Source organism: Argopecten irradians, chromosome 10 (assembly GCF_041381155.1).
Source record: "Argopecten irradians isolate NY chromosome 10, Ai_NY, whole genome shotgun sequence".
NCBI classification, from domain to species: Eukaryota; Metazoa; Mollusca; class Bivalvia; order Pectinida; family Pectinidae; genus Argopecten; species Argopecten irradians.
In genome coordinates this window covers 17,576,618-17,598,937 of record NC_091143.1, presented here as the reverse complement: position 1 = coordinate 17,598,937, position 22,320 = coordinate 17,576,618, and the positions used below count along the sequence as shown (strand labels likewise).

At 37.8% G+C, this 22,320-nt stretch overlaps 1 protein-coding gene across 1 annotated transcript; it reads right to left on the bottom strand.

The window, feature by feature from the left end:
• Positions 1–73: 73 nt before the first annotated feature.
• LOC138333283 (transmembrane 6 superfamily member 1-like) lies at positions 74–19,517 on the bottom strand. The gene is made up of 8 exons (XM_069281566.1): positions 18,815–19,517; positions 17,951–18,152; positions 17,279–17,361; positions 14,906–15,018; positions 14,591–14,701; positions 11,743–11,835; positions 2,774–2,896; positions 74–2,357 (listed from the first exon to the last, which is right to left on the bottom strand). The coding sequence occupies exons 1-8, from the start codon at positions 19,017–19,019 to the stop codon at positions 2,037–2,039; spliced, it is 1,251 nt and encodes a 416-aa protein (XP_069137667.1). The 5' UTR covers positions 19,020–19,517; the 3' UTR covers positions 74–2,036.
• Positions 19,518–22,320: the final 2,803 nt, after the last annotated feature.

The window sequence follows — 22,320 nt, the reverse complement described above, 5'->3', positions numbered from 1 at the left end:
GCGTCCTTACATAACCCTGGCTGTTAAAGGCCCACTACCTTTCCGAAACAGGTTTTATTTTTTTAAATGGGAATTTAAAACAAGAATGATAGTTTGGTAGAGTTGTGAAAGTTATTAACTTTCTGTTAATACTACATGTATCATCACCTTCTGAACAATATCATTGAAACAAATAAAATATTAATTTTTATAACGTGAGTCGTCTTATGTTTCCCGCCGTCATCCTAAATACCATGTGGTCACTGCAACAAAAGGCAAAACAGCAAAATGATATCTGTTAGAAACCTTTAAGGTTAGCTCCGGAAAGGTAGTGGGCCTTTAATAGGATGTTAAACTAATAAAACTCAAAACCTGAAAAGAAAGGGAGTGGGGGTGGGGGGGGGCAATTGATAGGGTTGGCAGGGGAGCTTATTGTAAATTAAATATGGTAATGCATTTTTTGTACGCTTTGACTTGATGTGTGGTGCAAGAGTTGCCCGCAATGTCATAGTAACATATCAAATTAATATACAATCATGTATGCAAAACTTCAGATAATTCAAAAATTGATAAAAATAAAACAATTAGGAGTGAAAATAATTGTGTTTTTATTTGTTTATGGCAAGAATATTGTATTTTGTCAATATACTTTATTCAGATATACCCATTATCTGAAATACAACAGACTGTACATAAAATACTGCAATATCTTTATATAAAAGTACACTAGTAAGTATATTTATCATCATTAAAACAATAATTAAACAACAATTAATAAAATCATCAAATTGCTATTTGATACTGTATAAAAATAAAATATTTGAATGTGCTTTCTTTTTTGGTTATGAGCTTTGATACCATTTCATGGATAGAAATATTTGTTGTTCGCTGATGGAGAAATTTAGTGAAAAAAATAGCTGATGGATGGATTTAGTGACAAAATATAAAAATAAAATTCATTATTTATATATTCATGGTTTCCATACCAACCAAGAAAACAATAAAACTTTTTACACAACAAACATTTGATGTTATACAGCTTAATACAAATACTGGCAATTACGTAAAAATTAATGCTTGAATATAGAATTAATTAATCCCTGATTATACATGTATAGCTGAAGTTTTTATGGTACAGTGTACAAGTAAATATAAACTGACAAAAAAATTAACTTGTTTTTCAAAATTGATCATTTGATGTTACTTTCAGATAACAATTACAAGACAAAAATTATGGCATCAAATTAGAACCAATCAAAATTAAAAAATGATAAAATTTTAAAAGAAAGAAATCCCAATAATCATGAACAAACCATGTAAAACGGGCAAGCAAATATATGTAGGCAAGAAAACTCTATACTTTAAATTTTAAACAAGGATTAAAGCTAAAATTAAATGAATAAAACCTTTAAAACAAGCAAATTAAGGTGTTCAATTCTTAATTGTGGACAAATAATTTATAACAGACTACATACCTATGTACAGTCAAGTTCCTGGTGAGTGGTTCATGAATATTGGCCTAGAATGTGTCACCTCTATTGTAATTTGTAAAGGGGACTGACACTAGAACGTTGGACACCAGTCAAGCCATTTAGCCCCAATCAAGGAGAAATTACAGTCAATCTTCATTATTTCTTATAAATTCACTGGGTTCAATTGCTATTTGAACACATGTATATTTATTTAAGATACTGTTTAATTGATTAATTTCGCAGGAATGGTATTTCAATAAGTTCACGGGTTATTGATATGGTCACAAAAATTTGATCTGTGAAATATTATGAAATAAATGAATGAAATCAATACCTATGTAGCCTGATAGCAAAATTTGGATTGAATGAAATCTATGTTTTTCTCATTTGAGGTTCAAATCGCAAATTATAAATGTTTTAGCTGCAAAATAGCTCGTGATGTCAATGTGAATTTTGCTTGAACCAATGGATATCTGTTAATTTCAATCTGTTCAATATGAAGGCCTTGAAATCTCTTTATACACTAATTACAAAAGAATACAATAGTGTTTATTAAAACTACAAATAAGGGTGGGATATCTAAGCTTATAGATGATCAAATTGCCGATTGCGTCTATTTCGTAAATTATACTTCCTGGATTCGGAGCTGACTCCTCCAGAAGAAATTTTGTCATACAGCAGTCCTTTGTCTGGAGTAAGCTCTAAAGCTGATCTGCCATTACTGGTCTCCGCTACAACTACGGCGACATGTTTGGTTGTCATGGTTACACATCTGTATGCATAAAGGTGATGTACGATAAAGAGTGTCCCGTTGATGATCCAAAACACGATGTGATTACCAGGGGGAAGTCGTGAGGCGGCTCGTGTGGACGGATGAAGGGAGGCCCCAATAAGGGAAAACTGACCCTATGGACAGGAAAAATAAATAGATAAAAAGGAGGCCAAAAAGGGGAAAACTAGATCTCATTGACAACAATGTAGAGACGCAAGACACTGCTATGACCACTTGTACAAACCATTGCAAGAGATTTAAATCCTTCCTCTGAAAATTGCCACCCATAAGTAAATACAATGTATCTTGCAAAAACAAAAAATGATTTTCAGTATTAATAAGAGACATTACTATTTAACTCTACAAAATAGATGTAGACAGTTTTTTTTATACAAATATTCTTTATCTGGAAATGAACAGCATCAAACTCAACTTGAAAGACAAACTGTTACTTCAGTAACATATATCACTGAGCACACGACAGAGAAAGGTACTTGGTGAATTAAGATAAGTATTTACTGCTGAATAAGTGAAATGTTTTAAAACTTACCTCTCCTACCGCTCCGGCCATTATCAGTGACCAGTCTATCACCCAGGCTTGACCACTCGGGTACAGCAGATCTAAGATGACCATCGCATAGTAGGGAATATAGTAGAAGAAGTAGAGCAGCATCTAAGGAGGAACAAGACGAGGTGTGAAGCATGTGTAAGATGGACAAATCTCAGTAAAATGGTTAGGGGGCCTTAATTTCATAAACTGCTGTACTTTAGGTAAGTTATTTCGTATCAGGAGAGTAAATACGGTAATTTGGTAAGTACGGTAGTGGAGCAAGTTCACGTGATCTGTTGCGCGGGAAATAGAGTGCCCGGATTCAGCCATTAAAGACTGATGTGACTTAATTCTCGTCTCCTCATCTTTTTAGATTCACCGCATGCACAGATCCCATGTAACATTTTGGGGGCTTGTCCGGGATTGCAGAGAGGTGATGGTGAGAGGACAGCATTAAGAACAAGAGGACAGATTGAAACATGGCAGAACCAGTGGTTGCACGGCGTCAAAAACTCTTAACGGCCATCAGAAGGAAACTCTACCAAGTCGACATGGCAGCAGTCAAACAGGTCGCGGCAAGTTTGGAACTTGATAAAGAGGAATGCCTAGATTTGGAGGGAGAAACGATGACGACTGATGTTATCATTGCTGCTGTGGAGGCAAAGATGGAGAAAAGCTTAAAGGAAGAAGATAAAGGTATCACACTTCTGACCTTTACTTTTGGATGTCTCCTGGAACAGGAAATAGACTTTGAACAAACTCCGGAAACTCGAGGTGTTGTTTCAGTTTCAACAACCAGATCCTGGCGGAAGGATTTCAAAATTCACGGCCAGATTGGTGATGCTGAAGGGAACATTGGGTATATGAGTTTCCTGCGACAGGTTATGGTGGCGGAGGAGAAGGGTCACACTGAGAGTGAAATTATCAGTGGTGTCATACAAGCCATTAGTCCTTCAGCTAGGGTTCGAGGTTACTTGGAGGGGCGTCGTGATCTAACTTTACCAATTCTCCAAACCATAATAAGAACATTCTATCAAGAGAAGACCGCTACGGAACTTTATCAAGATTTGTGTACTTTAGTACAGGGTCAGAAAGAAACTGTACAGGATTTTGTCTTCCGAGCGTTAGAACTCCAACAGAAAATTCTCTTTTCATCCAGAGAGGACGGTAGTAGCTCGTATAATGACGTGTTGGTTAGTAAACAATTCAGACAGGCTGTGTCTACAGGAATTCGGGAAGAGGCAATCAAGTTAGAAATACACCAGGCCTTAGAGAGTTCAGCCAATGATGAAGTCTTACTGAAAACTGTGAATGATATTACAAAACGCCACATGGAGAGACAAAACAAAATTGGTAAGGTAGATGTGAAGTCCGCCTCAAGTTCTACTACTGGAATCTCCGAAAATGTGTTGAAAGAACTACAAGCATTGCGTGTAGAAGTAAAACAACTTAAGAGCTTGCAGGGAAATCTTAATAAGAGCGGAGATGTTAAGACGACAGACAAACCCAGTCAGAGTTCGCAACGGACACCAGCTGGTCAACGCCCGAAACGCGCACGAGGATGTGACACTTGCCAGAGCTCTGGTCAAGGATCTAGATGCAGTCATTGTTACAAGTGCGGAGGTGACGGTCATTACAGAAGGAATTGTGGGACTTCGGGAAACGCAGAGGGGTCGCTCCAGTGAACAAGGGGAATGTGGTGACCCATGATCAACAGAATACCCCATCTTTAGTGAACATTGACAGTATAAAAGGACAGGTGTTCATCTCGCCAAAGTCTAAAAATAGACTCATTAAATTGATCGGTGACAAATGTATAGTGAAATTGGGTATGGAAGACCAGATTCATGAAGTATTATGGGATACTGGTGCCCAAGTGAGTTTGGTGGATGAAGAATGGTTGAGAGAACACAGGATTGAGAAGAGAGTGAGAAATATCACAGAGTTGTTTGAGAGAGAGCTGGTAATAAATTCAGCTAGCGGGGAAGAGATACCCTACAAGGGTTGGGTTGAAATTGATGTGACTGTGGAAAATGTGAGATTACAGGTACCATTCTTGGTAACTGGGTGTAAGGTTGATAGACCCATTGTAGGGTACAATGTAATTAGCCATTTCCAGTCGTGTGAAGGGTTTCCTACCCTCTTTCCAGATAAAAGCGTTAGTACCATTAGTGCTGTGAAGGCTGTTCTCGAACATGAAACAACTGGTATCATATGTACTGTCAAATTAGGTCAAACATATACCATTCCTAAGCACTCCACTATTTTAGTTAAATGTGTGACTCATGCAGGTATTGATCATGGTGGAATGACAGCAATGGTAAGTCCAAACAGTTTAGGTCAGAGCTTAGATGAAAGCCTGGAAATTGAGGACACCCTTGTGGAGGTAAAAGAAGGATCAACCTCAACAGTCAAATTCCCTGTCAAAAACATTTCCGATAGAGACATACGTCTAAATAAAGGTAAGTGTGTGGGTTCATTGATCACGATACAGTCATTGATTACCATGAGGTTACCAGAGGAAGGTGAGATTGTGAAGGAATCAGATCAAGACAGTTGAATTTTGGTGAATGATGCACATGTTTCCTTTAGCAGGGAATTCACTCCATCCAGTGATACAACCCACATTGGTGAAGAATATAAGCAGGTTGATCATAATCGCACGCCAGATACTGAATGTTTGGGAAACTCGGACGGTGATTGTACCTGGGATCCACCCATTGATATTGGTAAGGAATTTACTCCAGAATAGAGAGATCGTATACGACAGATGTTAAGGGAAGAATGCAATGCTTTTTCCAGAGATGACCAAAATGTAGGGGAAGCCACTGATTTGAAGTTGACTATTGAGTTGAAAGATAAGGAACCAGTGCGCAGGACCTATAATTCTGTCCCACCACCTCTGTATCGGGAAGTCAAGGACTACATCATAGACCTTATCAATAGAGGTTGGATTCAAAAGAGTACGTCTCCATACTCCAGCCCAATGGTATGTGTGAGGAAGAAAGATCAAAGCTTACGTCTTTGTATAGATTACCGTGCTGTGAACCAGAAATCCATTCAAAGTAGAAGACCGATACCCCGTATCCAAGATGCCTTAAACAGCTTGGGAGGTAATAGTTGGTTTTCAACACTTGACCAAGGCAAGGCCTACCACCAGGGATATATGAGCAAGGAGTCCATTCCCTATACAGCGTTTATTACACCATGGGGACTCTATGAGTGGCTGCGTATACCCTTCGGTTTGACAGGGGCCCCAGGAGCATTTCAAGAGTTCATGGAACGAACCCTCAGCGACCTTCGAGATGAAATATGTATCCCGTACCTTGATGATGTTTTGGTATATAGTCGTACTTTTGAACAACATATAGAAGATGTGCGTAAAGTTTTGAGAAGACTTAAGGAGACAGGGATAAAACTTAAACCGGTCAAGTGTAATTTGTTCAAGAGGGAGGTTAGGTTTCTTGGTCAATTGGTCTCAGCAGAAGGATGTAGAGTGGATCCTGAAGACATAAAGGCTGTGAGTATACTGAAGGAAAAACAACCTAGTACGATCGGTGAGGTTCGGCAACTATTAGGACTGCTTGGATATTATCGCAAGTATATTCCTGATTTCAGTAGAAGAGCCAAATTATTGTACGACTTGTTGAAGGATCCAGAAGATGTCACTCAGAAAAAGAATAAAGCTCAGAAAAAGACTTCATCACGTCAAAAGAAGTTTGGACAGAAGACATCAAGGATGGCAATACAATGGACAGAAAAACATCAAGCCGTTTTAAGTGAGCTGATTGATATCTTGACAGATACACAGGTGATGGCATTTCCAGACTTTAGCCGCCCATTTTCGCTTCATACAGACGCATCACAAGAGGGCCTTGGTGCAATTCTTTATCAGAGTCAGAGCAATGGTAAGCAAGCTGTAGTGGCGTATGGGTCCAGAACATTGACACCTGCTGAGAAGAACTACCATCTACATAGTGGTAAGTTAGAGTTTCTAGCTCTTAAATGGGCCGTAACAGAACGCTTCCGAGATTTTCTGTATTACGCGCCATCTTTTGATGTGTACACGGACAATAATCCGTTAACCTACATATTGACGACAGCCAAGCTGGATGCTACCAGACAGAGATGGGTAACAGAACTGGCTGATTATAATTTCAAACTTCGCTATAAGCCAGGCCCGTTAAATACAGGTGCTAATGTGCTCTCCAGAATACCGTTGGATATAGATGATTTCTGAGTGCACCGAAAGTAGACGGAAAGAAGAAATGGTTGAAGTATTAACATCTGTAAAAGTTGGTGAAGGAATTGAAGGTCTGAGACAATGTCAGGTGGCAGCAGTGGAAGAAGATGGTTGGAAAGGTCTTGGAGCAGCTATCAAGACGTTAAGCAGAGACGAGATAGCCAAGGCCCAAGAAAATGATCCTGTTCTCAAGAAAGCAATATCTTTTGTAAGGCGTGGGAAGGAACCATCCAAGAGAGATTTACGACACGAGGAACCATTCCTAAAGGCATGGCTGAGAGATTGGAGCCGGTTGCGTCTGAAGGGTAATGTATTGTACCGTTCATGTTGTCTAGACACTGGTGAAACTGTCCAACAGCTGTGTATTCCTGCTGAGTACAAGAAGATAGTGTTCCAAGAGTTACACGAGAAAATGGGACATCTTGGAGCTGAACGTGTTTACGGCTTAGCGAGGGAACGTTCCCATTGCCCGAAAATGCGAAAGGTGTTATGCATTATGCCATTACGATAAGGTGTGTCATTGCCTTATGGATAGGAAGCCGCCCCCGTTCAGCCCAGAGCAGAACTTAAACAATTCCATACTACTCATCCTTTTGAGTTGGTGGCTATTGATTATGTACATTTGGAACGCGCCAAGGAAGGTTATGAGTACCTTTTAGTTGTGGTGGACCACTTAACGCGCTTTGTCCAGGCATACCCGACAAAGAATAAATCGGCAAAGACAGCAGCGGACAAACTTTTCAATGACTACTTCCCAAGGTTTGGTTTTCCAGAGAGGCTATTACATGATCAAGGAGCTGAGTTTGAGAATAAGTTATTCCGAGAGCTACAGAAGAAGTGTGGAATCATCCATAGCAGAACCACCCCTTATCATCCAGCAGGAAACGGGTTATGTGAAAGGATGAACCGGACAATCCTGGGTATGTTAAGATCTCTAGACAAAGATGAAAAGTTGGACTGGAAGAGCCATGTACATCGAGTAACGCACGCTTACAACTGTACTAGAAATGAGAGTACTGGGTATTCACCTTTCTATCTCCTTTTCGGTAGGACTCCGAAGTTACCGGTAGATGTTCTGTTTGGTATCCATAACGGACACGACCGGAAAGCCATAGGGAAATGGCTGGAGCAGATGAAAGAAGCTCATATATGTGCTGAAGAGAAAGTCAAAAGAGTAGCCGGTCGAGCTAAGGCGAGATATGACCAGACCTTACGAAGCTCGTCACTAAACCAGGAGACAGAGTGCTGGTAAGGAATCTTGGTGAACGAGGGGGACTAGGTAAACTCATATCCTATTGGGAAAGAAAGATTCATGTGGTGAGAAGAAGGCTATAGGAGGACTCACCAGTTTATGAAGTAGAGCCCGAGGATGGATCAGGTCGGAAGAGAATTTTACATAGAAATCTCTTGTTTCAATGTGGAGTATTTTACCGAGTGAGCGTGTAGATAGAATTCCTCCAGCTAACAGAGATAGGAATATCCAACCTGGACGGGTGAGTCGGAGACGAGAACTGGTAAATACGAGACCTCGAGAGACCACTGTATCAGGAAGGCAGGAGCAGTCTGATAGTAGTAGTTCAAGTGGGCCAGATGAATATGTATTTAATCGTGCAGTGCCTACACGTAACACTAGAGCTGTATCTGAACAAAGTAGGGAACTCGAGGCTGACAATTCACCGCCGATAGGCAGCGATAAAGATACTGACCAAAGAGAGGAAGGGACCGAGACAGAGTCATCCGAAACAGAGAAAGGAACAGCTGCGGACGATGAGGACTCGGAAGCAGAAATGTTGAACCATAGCACAAGTAGTAGTGGTAGAAGTTCGAATAGTTCGAGGAGACCTCAAAGGAGAAGGAAACCGACCCAGCTATTGACATATGATCAGTTAGGACAACCTACATACCAATCAATGGTACAGAAGGTATCTGGGTTTCTGGGATCACCTCCATGGGCTTATCCAACCGAACCTTATACAGGAGGAACATCAAAATCTACATCTTTATCAGTACATGGCAGAATTCCTTGTTATTAGAGATGTTCTGATAAGTCCTGTTTGGAACTGCTGATAATGCTTGATTATCTAATTTACTGTTAGACAAGTGGAGTCCGGAGATATATATGCGAGAACCAGATAGATGAATTCTAGGGATTTACAGAAACAAGGCAATAGCCAGGACCAATGGAGAGTGTACAGCTTCATTTAATCCTATTGTTACAAACAGACAATTGTGGCAAGTTAAACAATGTCTGGTGCTGAAGCACAGGAAATTATCCCAAATACTTGTTGGTTCTAGTATCTTCTCAGAATGTATTATATGCTAGAAGGACTCTTAATTTTGTTGAGATGAATGTCAGCAATGTCGAGGACGACATTTTCTTTGGGAGGGGAGAGTGTAAGATGGACAAATTTCAGTAAAATGGTTAGGGGGCCTTAATTTCATAAACTGCTGTACTTTAGGTAAGTTATTTCGTATCAGGAGAGTAAATACGGTAATTTGGTAAGTACGGTAGTGGAGCAAGTTCACGTGATCTGTTGCGCGGGAAATAGAGTGCCCGGATTCAGCCATTAAAGACTGATGTGACTTAATTCTCGTCTCCTCATCTTTTTAGATTCACCGCATGCACAGATCCCATGTAACACATGATTTAGGTGTTTATTAGCCTACCATCATCAGATGATGGGCTATTCAATTTACTTTTCGTCCGTGATCCGTCCGTCCGTCTTTCCGTCCGTTAACCATTCTTGTTAACGCTATTTCTCAGAGAGTACGGAAGAGATCTTTCTCAAATTTCACATGTAGGTTCCCCTAGGGGTCTAGTTGTGCATATTGTACTTTTGGACCAATCAGTCAACAAGATGGCTGTCAGGCCGCCATCTTTGATTTTGATAGTTAAAGTTTGTTACCGCTATATCTCATAAAGTACTGAAGATATCTTTCTCAAATTTCACATGTAGGTTCCCCTAGGGGTCTAGTTGTGCATATTGCATTTTGGGACCAATCGGTCAACAAGATGGCCGACAGGCCGCCATCTTGAATTTTGACAATTGAAGTTTGTTACTGCTATTTCTCAAAAAGTGCTGAAGGGATCTGTGTCAAATTGCATATACAGGTTCCCCTAGGGGTCTAGTTGTGCAAATTGCATTTTGGGACCAATCTGTCAACAAGATGGCTGACAGGCCGCCATCTTGGATTTTGATAGTTAAATTTGTTATCCCTATTTCTCAGAAAGTGCTGAAGGGATTCTTCTCAAATTTCACATGTAGGTTCCCCTAGGGCTCTAGTTATGCATATTGAATTTTGGTACCGATCGGTGAACAAGAGGGCTGAAAGGACACCATATTGGATTTTGACAATTAAAGTTTGTTACAGCTATTTCTCAGAAAGTACTGAAGGGATCTGTGTCAAATTGCATGTGCAGGTTCCCCAAGGGGTTTAGTTGTGCATATCGCATTTTCAGACTGATCGATGAACAAGATGGCCAACAGGACGCCATCTTGGATTTTAATAGTTAAAGTTTGTTATCGCTATTTCTTTTGAAGGGATTCTTCTCAAATTTCACATGTAGGTTCCCCTAAGGCCCTAGTTGTGCATATTGCATCTTGGGATTGATCGATCAACAATATGGCCGACAGGCTGCCATCTTGGATTTTGACAATTGAAGTTTGTTACCGCTATTTCTCAAAAAGTAATGAAGGGAGTTGTCTCAAATTTCATGTGCAGGTTCCCCTAGGTCCCTGGTTATGCATATTGCATTTTGGTACCGATCGATGAACAAGATGGCCGACAGGCCGCCATCTTGAATTTTGACAATTGAAGTTTGTTACTGCTATTTCTCAAAAAGTACTGAAGGGATCTGTGTCAAATTGCATGTGCAGGTTCCCCTAGGTCCCTGGTTATGCATATTGCATTTTGGTACCGATCGATACAAGATGGCCGACAGGCTGCAATCTTGAATTTGGACAGTTGAAGCTTGTTACCACTATTTCTCAGAAAGTACTTAAGTGATATGTCTCAAAATTTATATGTAAGTTCCACTAGGACCTCAGTTGTGCATATTGCATTTTCGAACTGATCGTCAAAAAGATGGCCCACAGGTAGTCATCATGGATTTTGATAATTGAAGTTTGTTACTGTTGTGTATCTCAGAAAGTACTCAAAGGATCTTTCTAAAATTTCATATGTAGTAATATGCAGTGACAGTTTGAAAAGCAGAGAAAAGATCCCTCTTTCGTTTGTCAGACATAGATCATTCTTTGGAGGGGTGCCAAGATCCCTCTGGGATCTCTTGTATATCAATTATGGACCTTTGTTGAGGTCAATATGGTGTATAACTGCCAAAGAGCAAAGGTCAAGGTAATTCATTTTAGCTTTTAGACTCTATCAGGGTAGGGATCAAAATGGCAATAGCATCGATATCATTTGATATGCATACGAACTACAAGAATAGAAATTGTCTTAGCACACAGTCTTGAGGAACTCCATGTTGGGATACAGTGAGTTCACAAGCGCAATATCACAATACATGCACAATACCGGGTATAATAATATTAACTCAATGTTTCTAAAATGGAAAAAACAAAGCCGAAAATATATGCAATATATACATTCACCTCAAATGTGACTACCTGGTATGTAATAGCCAATGAAAAGAGTAGAAAATCAGAGCATACCTCCTTGTATAATTTTGGTGATATAGCTACCAAAGTAAAATTTGTTGACCTACCTGTGCTTTAGGGAATGCCACATCATCTACAAGGTAGGGCTCCTGCTCCCGTATATATGTTTTGGCTACTTCAGATGAACTCTCTAACACTGCCTGTAACATCGACATATAGGAACTCATCCTCATACAAATAACAGTAAAAACAATTCTCCTTAAGGTAGCTCCATACTTTTGGGAAAACCCATGTCATTTTTTTCTAACAGGTCTTATTTTTCTTGCATTTTTCATGTAGATTTCAAATCTGTAAAGATAAATGGGTGTTCTCGAACTACTTTTTGAGCTATTTGAGCTTGAAATATACCATCCATGCAAATTTGCTGACCGAAAAATAGAAAAATTCGTAAAATTATGCTTTCTGTAATATTAGGGTGAATATAGTCTCGATCCTGTTGATTTTTTGTCCTAAATTTCTTACGATAGAACAATATACAAAACTATTTTATTTTTACAAATGCTTACTAATTTTTGTTATTTCCAAGGACCCTTTCTATACGTAATTATCATGTTTTGCCATATTTTTCGCCCGTAAAAAATCAATGAATAGACCAAAAAGGAAATGAAAACTCATGTCAATTTCACAATATTTTGTATATGATATGCCAAAGGTAATATGTTTTTCAAATATCATACAAAAACACGGGGTCCTCGATCAAAATTTCACAATTTTGTAAGCTTGAAGTTTGTAACTCGCAACCCTACCCCCATTTCATCCAGTGCTAAGATGGGTTATATTTGACTATTTTTTGAAAATCATGCCGCAAAAAAAAACATTCCACATCAGTTCATACGTTTTTGTGATATTATATCTGGTTTATGTCTGTTTGTTTTTTATGATTTTCTCCAAATTGTGTGTTTAAAGGAAATCCGTATGCGATTTTTTTAGAATTCCGGAATTTCGGTCCGGCTGGGTCCCCTCTTTATGATTTATAGCGACGAACGCCACTTCCGGTGTTTAAAAATCCATTCCCATTTACGACAGGGACCGCAAAAACCACAGAGATAGCATATAATTTTCACTTCACTGCTTTTATTTGATTTATTTAATGATTTTTTAAACATTCAATATTATATGTAGACAATTTTCACCCATTGAAAAAATATCCAAGTGTGATGTCGTGGCGTATCGGAAACCATTCTGGAATTCAAAACAACCTCCGCAACTTCCGGTATAGCGTCATATAAATTGGCGCGATTTTCAAAAGTATGGACCTACCTTAAGAGGTCAACAGTTAATTCTTGTCAATCAAACATTTTCCTTTAAAATCTAATCTTCTTTCTATTACAATCATTTGCAGAGAGCTGTAAGGTGACCAAGTGGTAAAGATGTCTTGATAAGCATATTACTTCTAGTCCTCCACTTCTGGGTTACTTGCTTGAAACTCATGTTGGACACTTTCTAGGAACTGTTGTTCTTTGGGTACATGAACTGGTCAGAACTACAAGTTTTCTCAAATTCCTAGCCCGGGCATACTCATAAACATTAATCCTGGTTGTTATTCCTTGAAGATTTGTTTGTTTAATCCTACTGTGTATACTAACGGAGCAGAGTATTAATACAAATAAATATTCTGATTCTGTCTCAGCTAGGGATCAAACAAGGGACCTTTGGCTTACAAGTCTAATACTCACCTGATCAAGCCAAAGAGAATATCTCTCCAGCATTGAGGTATAATGCACCTATATTTTAGTACTCAATACTCCTCCAGAAATAACTCATTTTCGAGATCCCTAGGGTCAAAAGAATATCCTCTAAGTACATACTGTATTTGATCCAATATGTGTCCTGGGTGCTTAAAATAAAAGGGCGCTTAATAGGACCAAATTTGGGCTAACATTTCATAAAATTATTGCACAGAATAAGCCATAAAACAATTTTTGAAAGAAATCAAATGGAGAAACCTACAGTTTTCATAGTTTCAGTCTGCATTTAATTAAGGAATGACTTTTATTGTTTGTTGTTTACTGGTGTGTAAACTGCACTTTTTGTACAGATATTTTAAATGACGCCCGTAAGCATGTCATGTTGCAATGCAGTTTACACACCAGTAAACAACAAACAATAAAACTATTCCTTATATTTACACTTCTACCGACTATTTCATTTAAATAAAGTGTTCAAATACAATAAAATTTTGTTTTTTCAATGTTATACGATTGTTGAAACAGCCTGTCAAATGATAGAATCCCGGAACAGCTGGCTTTAATTTAGCGGGAAATGTTGTCAAATTCAGAGAGTACACAAAATATAGTTCCATATTAACTTTATCTTTTTCATCCCATTTACACAATATTTGTTAATTTTTTTGATTTACTGATACATAATTTAAGATTTACATTACATTCATACATGTAATATATTGAAGATTTTTCATACATATACAATAGGCCTAACTGGATGCGCATTCACACTACTTGCGGAAGTTAGTGTCCCAGTGGGTGTTTTCTTGCACGGCAACCACTGCGTTTACGCAAGTGTAAACGACTTCGCAGTTGGTAAGGTTATATAGCAAAGAGAAAACAGAAACGTAAATATTTTGTCGTTAGTGAAATTGATGCCTCAATATGTGAGAGGGGCACTTATAGGGACACAGACGCTCATTAAGTTGAATACAGTATATAGCATAGCTGGTTAATATTCTCAAGTCCCTACATAGGTGTCAACGGGACAGAGCCAAGTTTACTTGAATATGTAAAGAAATTTTTATAGTCCTGCAACAAAGTGCTTTGAATTAACACATTGACCCCTAAAGATGCATATAGATTCTTGTAGATCAAACACTGGATTAGTCTATTTTGGAAATTCAGGGGTGAAGGAGTTAAACAGAATCTTTGTGTTTATTAGAATTACCGCAGCTCTCAGTATGTGGGCACCAATAGCAGCCAAGAATACCGCAATAAACATCAGGTCTCCGGGTCTCTCTAGTATAGGCTTAGTCTCTTTCTGGTCTGTATCTAATCTCTGAAAAACAAAAATGTCAGTGACTGTAACCAGAAATATATATATAGTGAAACGACATTGACAATTCCATCATTTTTACCATTGGCAGAGGGGCACCTGTATCTGGTACGGGTGTAAGTGAACCATATGTACAATTTTTTAGACAAGTTATACTGTATTTGATATTATTCCCATGTGATCACTAATTAATACATGTATATATACCTTGCCATAAGTCTGCTGCTTTGGAGGTTCAGTGAGGAACTTGTAGCCCATCCATACAGGTATAAACAGGTAAGGTGTGTTGAGTAGGATAGGCCACCTCACGCCATACTCACCTGAAATATTTAACATCATACAGGTATAAACAGGTAAGGTGTGTTGAGTAGGATAGGCCACCTCACGCCATACTCACCTGTAATATACAACATTATCATACAGGTATAAACAGGTAAGGTGTGTTGAGTAGGATAGGCCACCTCACACCATACTCACCTGTAATATACAACATTATCATACAGGTATAAACAGGTAAGGTATGTTGGGTAGGATAGGCCACCTACCACCATACTCACCTGTAATATACAACATTATCATACAGGTATAAACAGGTAAGGTGTGTTGGGTAGGATAGGCCACCTTAAGGCATACTCACCTGTAATATACAACATTATCATACAGGTATAAACAGGTAAGGTGTGTTGGGTAGGATAGGCCACCTCACACCATACTCACCTGTAATATACAACATTATCATACAGGTATAAACAGGTAAGGTGTGTTGGGTAGGATAGGCCACCTCACACCATACTCACCTGTAATATACAACATTATCATACAGGTATAAACAGGTAAGGTGTGTTGGGTAGGATAGGCCACCTTAAGGCATACTCACCTGTAATATACAACATTATCATACAGGTATAAACAGGTAATGTGTGTTGGGTAGGATAGGCCACCTCACACAATACTCACCTGTTATATACAACATTATCATACAGGTATAAACAGGTAAGGTGTGTTGGGTAGGATAGGCCACCTTAAGGCATACTCACCTGTAATATACAACATTATCATACAGGTATAAACAGGTAAGGTGTGTTGGGTAGGATAGGCCACCTCACACCATTCTCATCTATAATATACAACATTATCATACAGGTATAAACAGGTAAGGTATGTTGGGTAGGATAGGCCACCTCACACCATACTCACCTGTAATATACAACATTATCATACAGGTATAAACAGGTAAGGTGTGTTGGGTAGGATAGGCCACCTCACACCATACTCACCTGTAATATACAACATTATCACACAGGTATAAACAGGTAAGGTGTGTTGGGTAGGATAGGCCACCTTAAGGCATACTCACCTGTAATATACAACATTATCATACAGGTATAAACAGGTAAGGTATGTTGGGTAGGATAGGCCACCTCACACCATACTCACCTGTAATATACAACATTATCATACAGGTATAAACAGGTAAGGTATGTTGGGTAGGATAGGCCACCTCACACCATACTCACCTGTAATATACAACATTATCATACAGGTATAAACAGGTAAGGTATGTTGGGTAGGATAGGCCACCTCACACCATACTCACCTGTAATATACAACATTATCATACAGGTATAAACAGGTAAGGTGTGTTGGGTAGGATAGGCCACCTCACACCATACTCACCTGTAATATACAACATTATCATACAGGTATAAACAGGTAAGGTGTGTTGGGTAGGATAGGCCACCTCACACCATACTCACCTGTAATATACAACATTATCATACAGGTATAAACAGGTAAGGTGTGTTGGGTAGGATAGGCCACCTCACACCATTCTCATCTATAATATACAACATTATCATACAGGTATAAACAGGTAAGGTGTGTTGGGTAGGATAGGCCACTCACACCATACTCACCAGTAATATACAACAATATCATACTTGTACAGATAATTATATCAGTTGATCAATAATCTGTCTGTAAATCTACCACTAGCCCTCACAAGTTTATGAGATTTAGTGCACAGGTACTTGTAAATCTGTACACTTTAAGTCAAAGTAAGAGTCTTGCTGTGGTATGATGCCTATATAAGTCTGTTGTCAGTCACTGATCTTAGATCCTACTGGGATGTAAATTGTAAACTTTTTCATTCATAAAACATGAGGATATGACAAACATTAACCACTAGAATGACAATAGTGTCATAAGAATGTACTAATGACATAACTGGAAATAGCAAGTCCTCACCAACCAGTAACCTTTACTCACATACATGTGTAAGACCTAAGAGGAGATGACAAGGTCAACTCCCAACAACATGACATTAAGTGACCTTGATGGTCATAAAAAGGTCACTAAATAATGATCTTTGTGAGAATGATAAGGTCTGCAACTAATGACCTTTGTGGAAATGTCAAGGTCACATTTCAATGACCTTAATGGACATAACAAGGTCATGTACTTCTGACCATTGAGAAAAGGACATGATCACCTTTGTGGGAATGATAAAGATAATTAGGTTAATTAACACTTGTTAATTACCATTGACTTAAATAATGTAAAAATGACCAGGTTACTTACCAATGAGGCCAGCCATTAAAATAATCAGTAAACTGTTAACAATGGATCCTACCCAGTACAATCCTGCCTTCCTGTACTTCTCACTGTAACAAAAACGTCAATTAAGTTTATACTGAATTCCAATGTATTCATGTTGATATTATAAATGATGTTAAAAATTAATTTCTTGTTGACTTATTTTTTGTAAATCCTTGATTTCATAAACACTTACTGAGTGGCTAGTTTGTCCCAAATGAAGCTTTTCACTCCAACATAATTGTATTATCTTACTTTTTCAGTCTTTTTGACATAGCCGGTATATTCCTGTACATAGATTCATTATCCATAGCATAGTGACTATGAAATCACAGAAAAAACTTTGTTAAATCTAACTGCTTTAACTCAGACCCCATTCACTTTTTTCATTGCTCCTAGCTTTATACCACAATCTCATTTTCACTGACTTTAGACTTAATATTATAGTTAATATATGGGACTAGGTAAGAAATTCACTAAACTATGGGGAAACCATACATGTACTTCACTATGTGAAACCCTTTTAAAATTACTTAAATAAACTTAAAAGAAGAAACACATTGTTTGTGAAACAAGTTATACAACTCATACAAATAACTTTCTATGGCCCGGCTAGTTGAGAACCACTTCACCTTCCAATAACTCCAAGATACTTACTTGTATGATTTCTGTGTCAGGATGTACATGTACAGTCCGAAGTGTACTGATGCATCCCAGTAATTGATAAAGGTCCCGTGTGTAGTCTTGAGGTAGGGTTCACCCTCCAGCAGATAGAATGCCATAAAACTGTGGATAATGCCATCATTCTCAAGGGCAATTATCAAATCCACAACACAAGCGAAAGCAAACAGACTCCAAACTGAAATTCACAATCGTCATACTATTTAATTATATTTACAAGGTTATTTTCTCATTATACATCCTTGATGCTCCAGGGGTTCCAATCACTTCCAATCTTACACCTCTGGACTATCTCATAGTTAAACTGAAGGCAGCTTAGGGGAAGAAACATGAACCAATCACCAGCCTGCAAGAAAATCGTTGAAGACTACAGAGAGAGTGACGCCCACTTCAAAGCCATACAGTCAACCACAGTGTACTGTTATACGGCTCTTTTGATGTACATCAAAGGACTAAATTATCTGTTCTGTATGGTTGCCTCCAGTTTTACAATGAGATAGTCCAGGGGTGTAGAGATTGTCTGTCATCCGAACCCCTAGAGTATGGAGAATGCTCATTATATTGATTCTATCAAAAGTAAAGATGGTTTAAAATCATATCCCCTTTGTTTATCCATCCCAGTGTTTGTCTAAAGTTTGTTTCAGAATGTACTCCGTGATTACAAGGTTTCAAAGGTCAAACATGGTTCATCTGACTGTGACCTTATAATTTAAAACTAAAGTATTGAAATTTCGATTAATATTTATTTCTTAATACTTTCAAACCCAAACTCAGTCTATTCTACAGTTAATAATATTGTGTTATCAGAAGAGGTTTGATATATCAAGTGTAGATAAATACCGTAAAAGTATGGATCCCGTTTTGGAATGTCAGTGTTCCGGGCGTACAGGTATGGTATGAGCGCTACCAAAACTAGCACGACCCCGCCTATTCCGAGGATAATTACAGGGTTTGTGACAGAATCCTTAAACAGATTCACGCTGTATGTAAGAGGAATCCCAAACAAAGACGTCAGACAGATCAAAGAAAGACTGGACAACGTCATCTTCAACTTATCGTCCGATAACGAAAGTACGCGAAATAATCGGTATCATGTAGACGCTTCACTGTCAACATTTCATTAAGGATGCATGCTCCGTTGGTGTGCATGATACGGAAAATTGTTGCTTTTTGTATATATTTTGGATCACAACGAAATGCTAAATGAAAAATTATTTACGTTGTATAGATACTTATCAGATATTAATTTATTACCAGTTAATTACCTGCTCAATCTTAATCTGAAATGTCAAAGTACTGAACGTACTGAATATTAATGCAATGGCAGCAATCTTTTTCAGCTTTGAATGTTGTATACAATTTTTGTCCTTTTCAATCCCTAAACCCTAGCTTTATGATGTAGATATTTTCAGTTTCAAAACATTCCATTTACACCATTTCAAACATTCAAACAAGCATATATCTAACTTTAGATTAGATAATCAGTCCAATTTGATAGCGATATCAAAATGATGGTTGGATCAGTCTGGACTGAGATTTAGATAGCAGATTGTGTAAATTTCTGTGTAATAATAAAAATTTATAATGTAACACTATCTTTTTACGAGTAAAATCACAAAAAAATCATGGATGTATATAATTTGTGTGTTTTTATTTCAAACTTCTGCCATAACGATACAAACACGTCACAGTTTTTGAGTAAAAAATAAAATGTGGACGGTTGTCAGTTATGTGATATTGGAGTAACAGTACCGATCTTATACCGAAAATAACATGTACATTTATATTGTTGCATTTGAAACTTTATCCAACGTTTACTAAAAAGCAGAAATACATCAATGATATTTCTGATATATGTTTTTAAATTACAGTATAAGTGTATAGATTTTAAAAATAAATAAATCATTATTTCAAAATTATACTAAACCCTTAAAATAGCCTATTCATTATCGATCGTTTTGTATATCATACCGAGATTTAAATAGTGTGATATATGAACATACTTAATGATATTTAAATAAGTATATTTAGTTTGGTAATGCTGTAACCCTTCTTGTATGACTATACATGTAGATTCGAAACGGTGAAAATACATGCTTAGAATTCTTACTAATACCATAGAAATTACGGAAATTACAGTGCTTGACTGGAATAATTTTTAAGGTTAAACCTTTAGTTAAGATAGTTTTTAGAACCATTTTTGTTTCTGAATAAGTCAACTTCCATTATTGTTTTACCTGTGTACGACATATATATATATATGTTAATTTAAAGAAAAATCCTTACGGACGAAATCTATAAGTAATAAAAACAATAACGACTGACTAGTGAGCGCTTTCGCCCCATTCAAGGGAGCTCTTCAGAAAGCTTACAGGTTATTCCAGTCGTGCGCGGCACGGAGAGGTTTCTATAAGTGCTAATAAAGCCATTTCCAGCATAAACTGAAATTATCATTTTTGACTGCAAAAATCCTTTCAGTGCAGTGTACATATACTTAAGTTGCAATGTATCCCTTTAAATGGTTTCAAAGTTTTTGGTCTTACTAATTCCAAATAAAAATATTATTGTCTGCCTTCATTCAAAGCAAATACAGTATCTGTCTCCACAAATACTCAAAACGGAGAAAAGATCTATGAGAATAACTCTGATGATGGGTTCGTTATTAAGGAAATGTTCCAAAATATTATTAACGAAATTTTTTTAATAATTAGAATATTAAATAACATATACATCTTACTAATTTACTATCTTAGTAATTATCTTAGCCATCACAAATGAAATTTTACTAAGGGGAGCTATAGTTCTAGCTAGAACTCATTGGTAAAAGTTAACTATTCAAACAGGAGTCAATTTCATTAATAATAAACATGTAGTCAGTGACCACATGCTTCATTTATCAACATAGAAATCCCAAACACCTGTATTACCTGTGTAATTTCTTCCCAAATAATTTTTCAGACAAAAATATGATTTTTTACCTATAGAACATCCTGTTAACCCTAATGCAGAAATCACAAAACTTACATGGATATTTTCTGTTCTGTTAAAGAAAAGTGTTTGCCGTTAATGGCATACTATATACCGGTAGTTAAAGACCCTCTACCTTTCCAATACAAAATATTGAAGTTTCTTAAAAACAATAATAACATAAGAAAATGTATATTGATGGCCTTAGATGAGGTTACAACCCCAAATAAATGCAAGATTCCCTCTGTAATCTATGTTAACAGTGAAGATTCATTTCGCTGTTTTGCTGTCTGAAGCAGTAATAGTCAACCTAAATAAGAGGCCCAGAGGGCCTGTATCGCTCACCTGGTGTTTTTTTTTTTTTTTTTTTTTTTAGTAATTATCACAAAGACTCTGACAATTAGAAAAATTGACTCAAAAAGTTTGATTTTGAATCACAACCATGTAATGATGCTATTGATACCATACAAATATGCTATCCAATACATAGGTTCGAATTCAGAGATGAAGATATTAATTTATATGAAAAATAGTAGCCTAATTGACCTTTTTGACCCCGTGTCTATTGCAGTCCAAGGCCCCGGGGGGTCAGCCCTTTCATTTGCACAATTTCAAATCCCAACCCTATAAGGAAGCTACCATTGCATTATGAGTGCTCTTCCATGCAGAGAAGTCGTTTATATGGAAACAGCTAAATTGACCCCTTTTGATCCCACCCTTCAGGCCTCAAGGGGGTCAGAACCATCATTTGCAAAATTTTGAATCCCAACCCTATAAGGATGCTACAATGTACCATTGCATTATGAGAGTAAGCCCATGTTCAGTTGCAGAGAAGAAGTTGTTTATTTAGAAATAGTAAAATTTACCACTTTTGACCCCGCCTCTTAGGCCCCTGGGGGGTCAGCCCTATCATTTGCACAATGTTGAATCCCTACGTACCCTATAAGGATGCTACTATTGCAATATGGGTGCTATCCCATGCTTAGTTGCATAGAAGAAGTCATTTATATGGAAATAGCGAAATTGACCCCTTTTGACCCCGCCACTCAGGCCCCCGGGGGGTCAGCCCCATCATTTGTACAATTTCAAATCCCAACCCTATAAGGATGCTACCATTGCATTATGGGTGCTATCCCATGCTTGGTTTCAGAGAAGAAGTCGTTTATATGGAAATAGCCAAATTGACCCCTTTTGACCCCGCCCCTCATGCCCCCAGGAGGTCAGCCTTATCATTTGTACAATTTTGAATCCCCACCCTATAAGGATGCTACCATTGCATCATGAGTGCTATCTCATGCATAGTTTCAGAGAAGAAGTCATTTATATGGAAATAGCCATATTGACCACTTTAGACTCGGGCCCCCGGGGGGTCAGCCCTA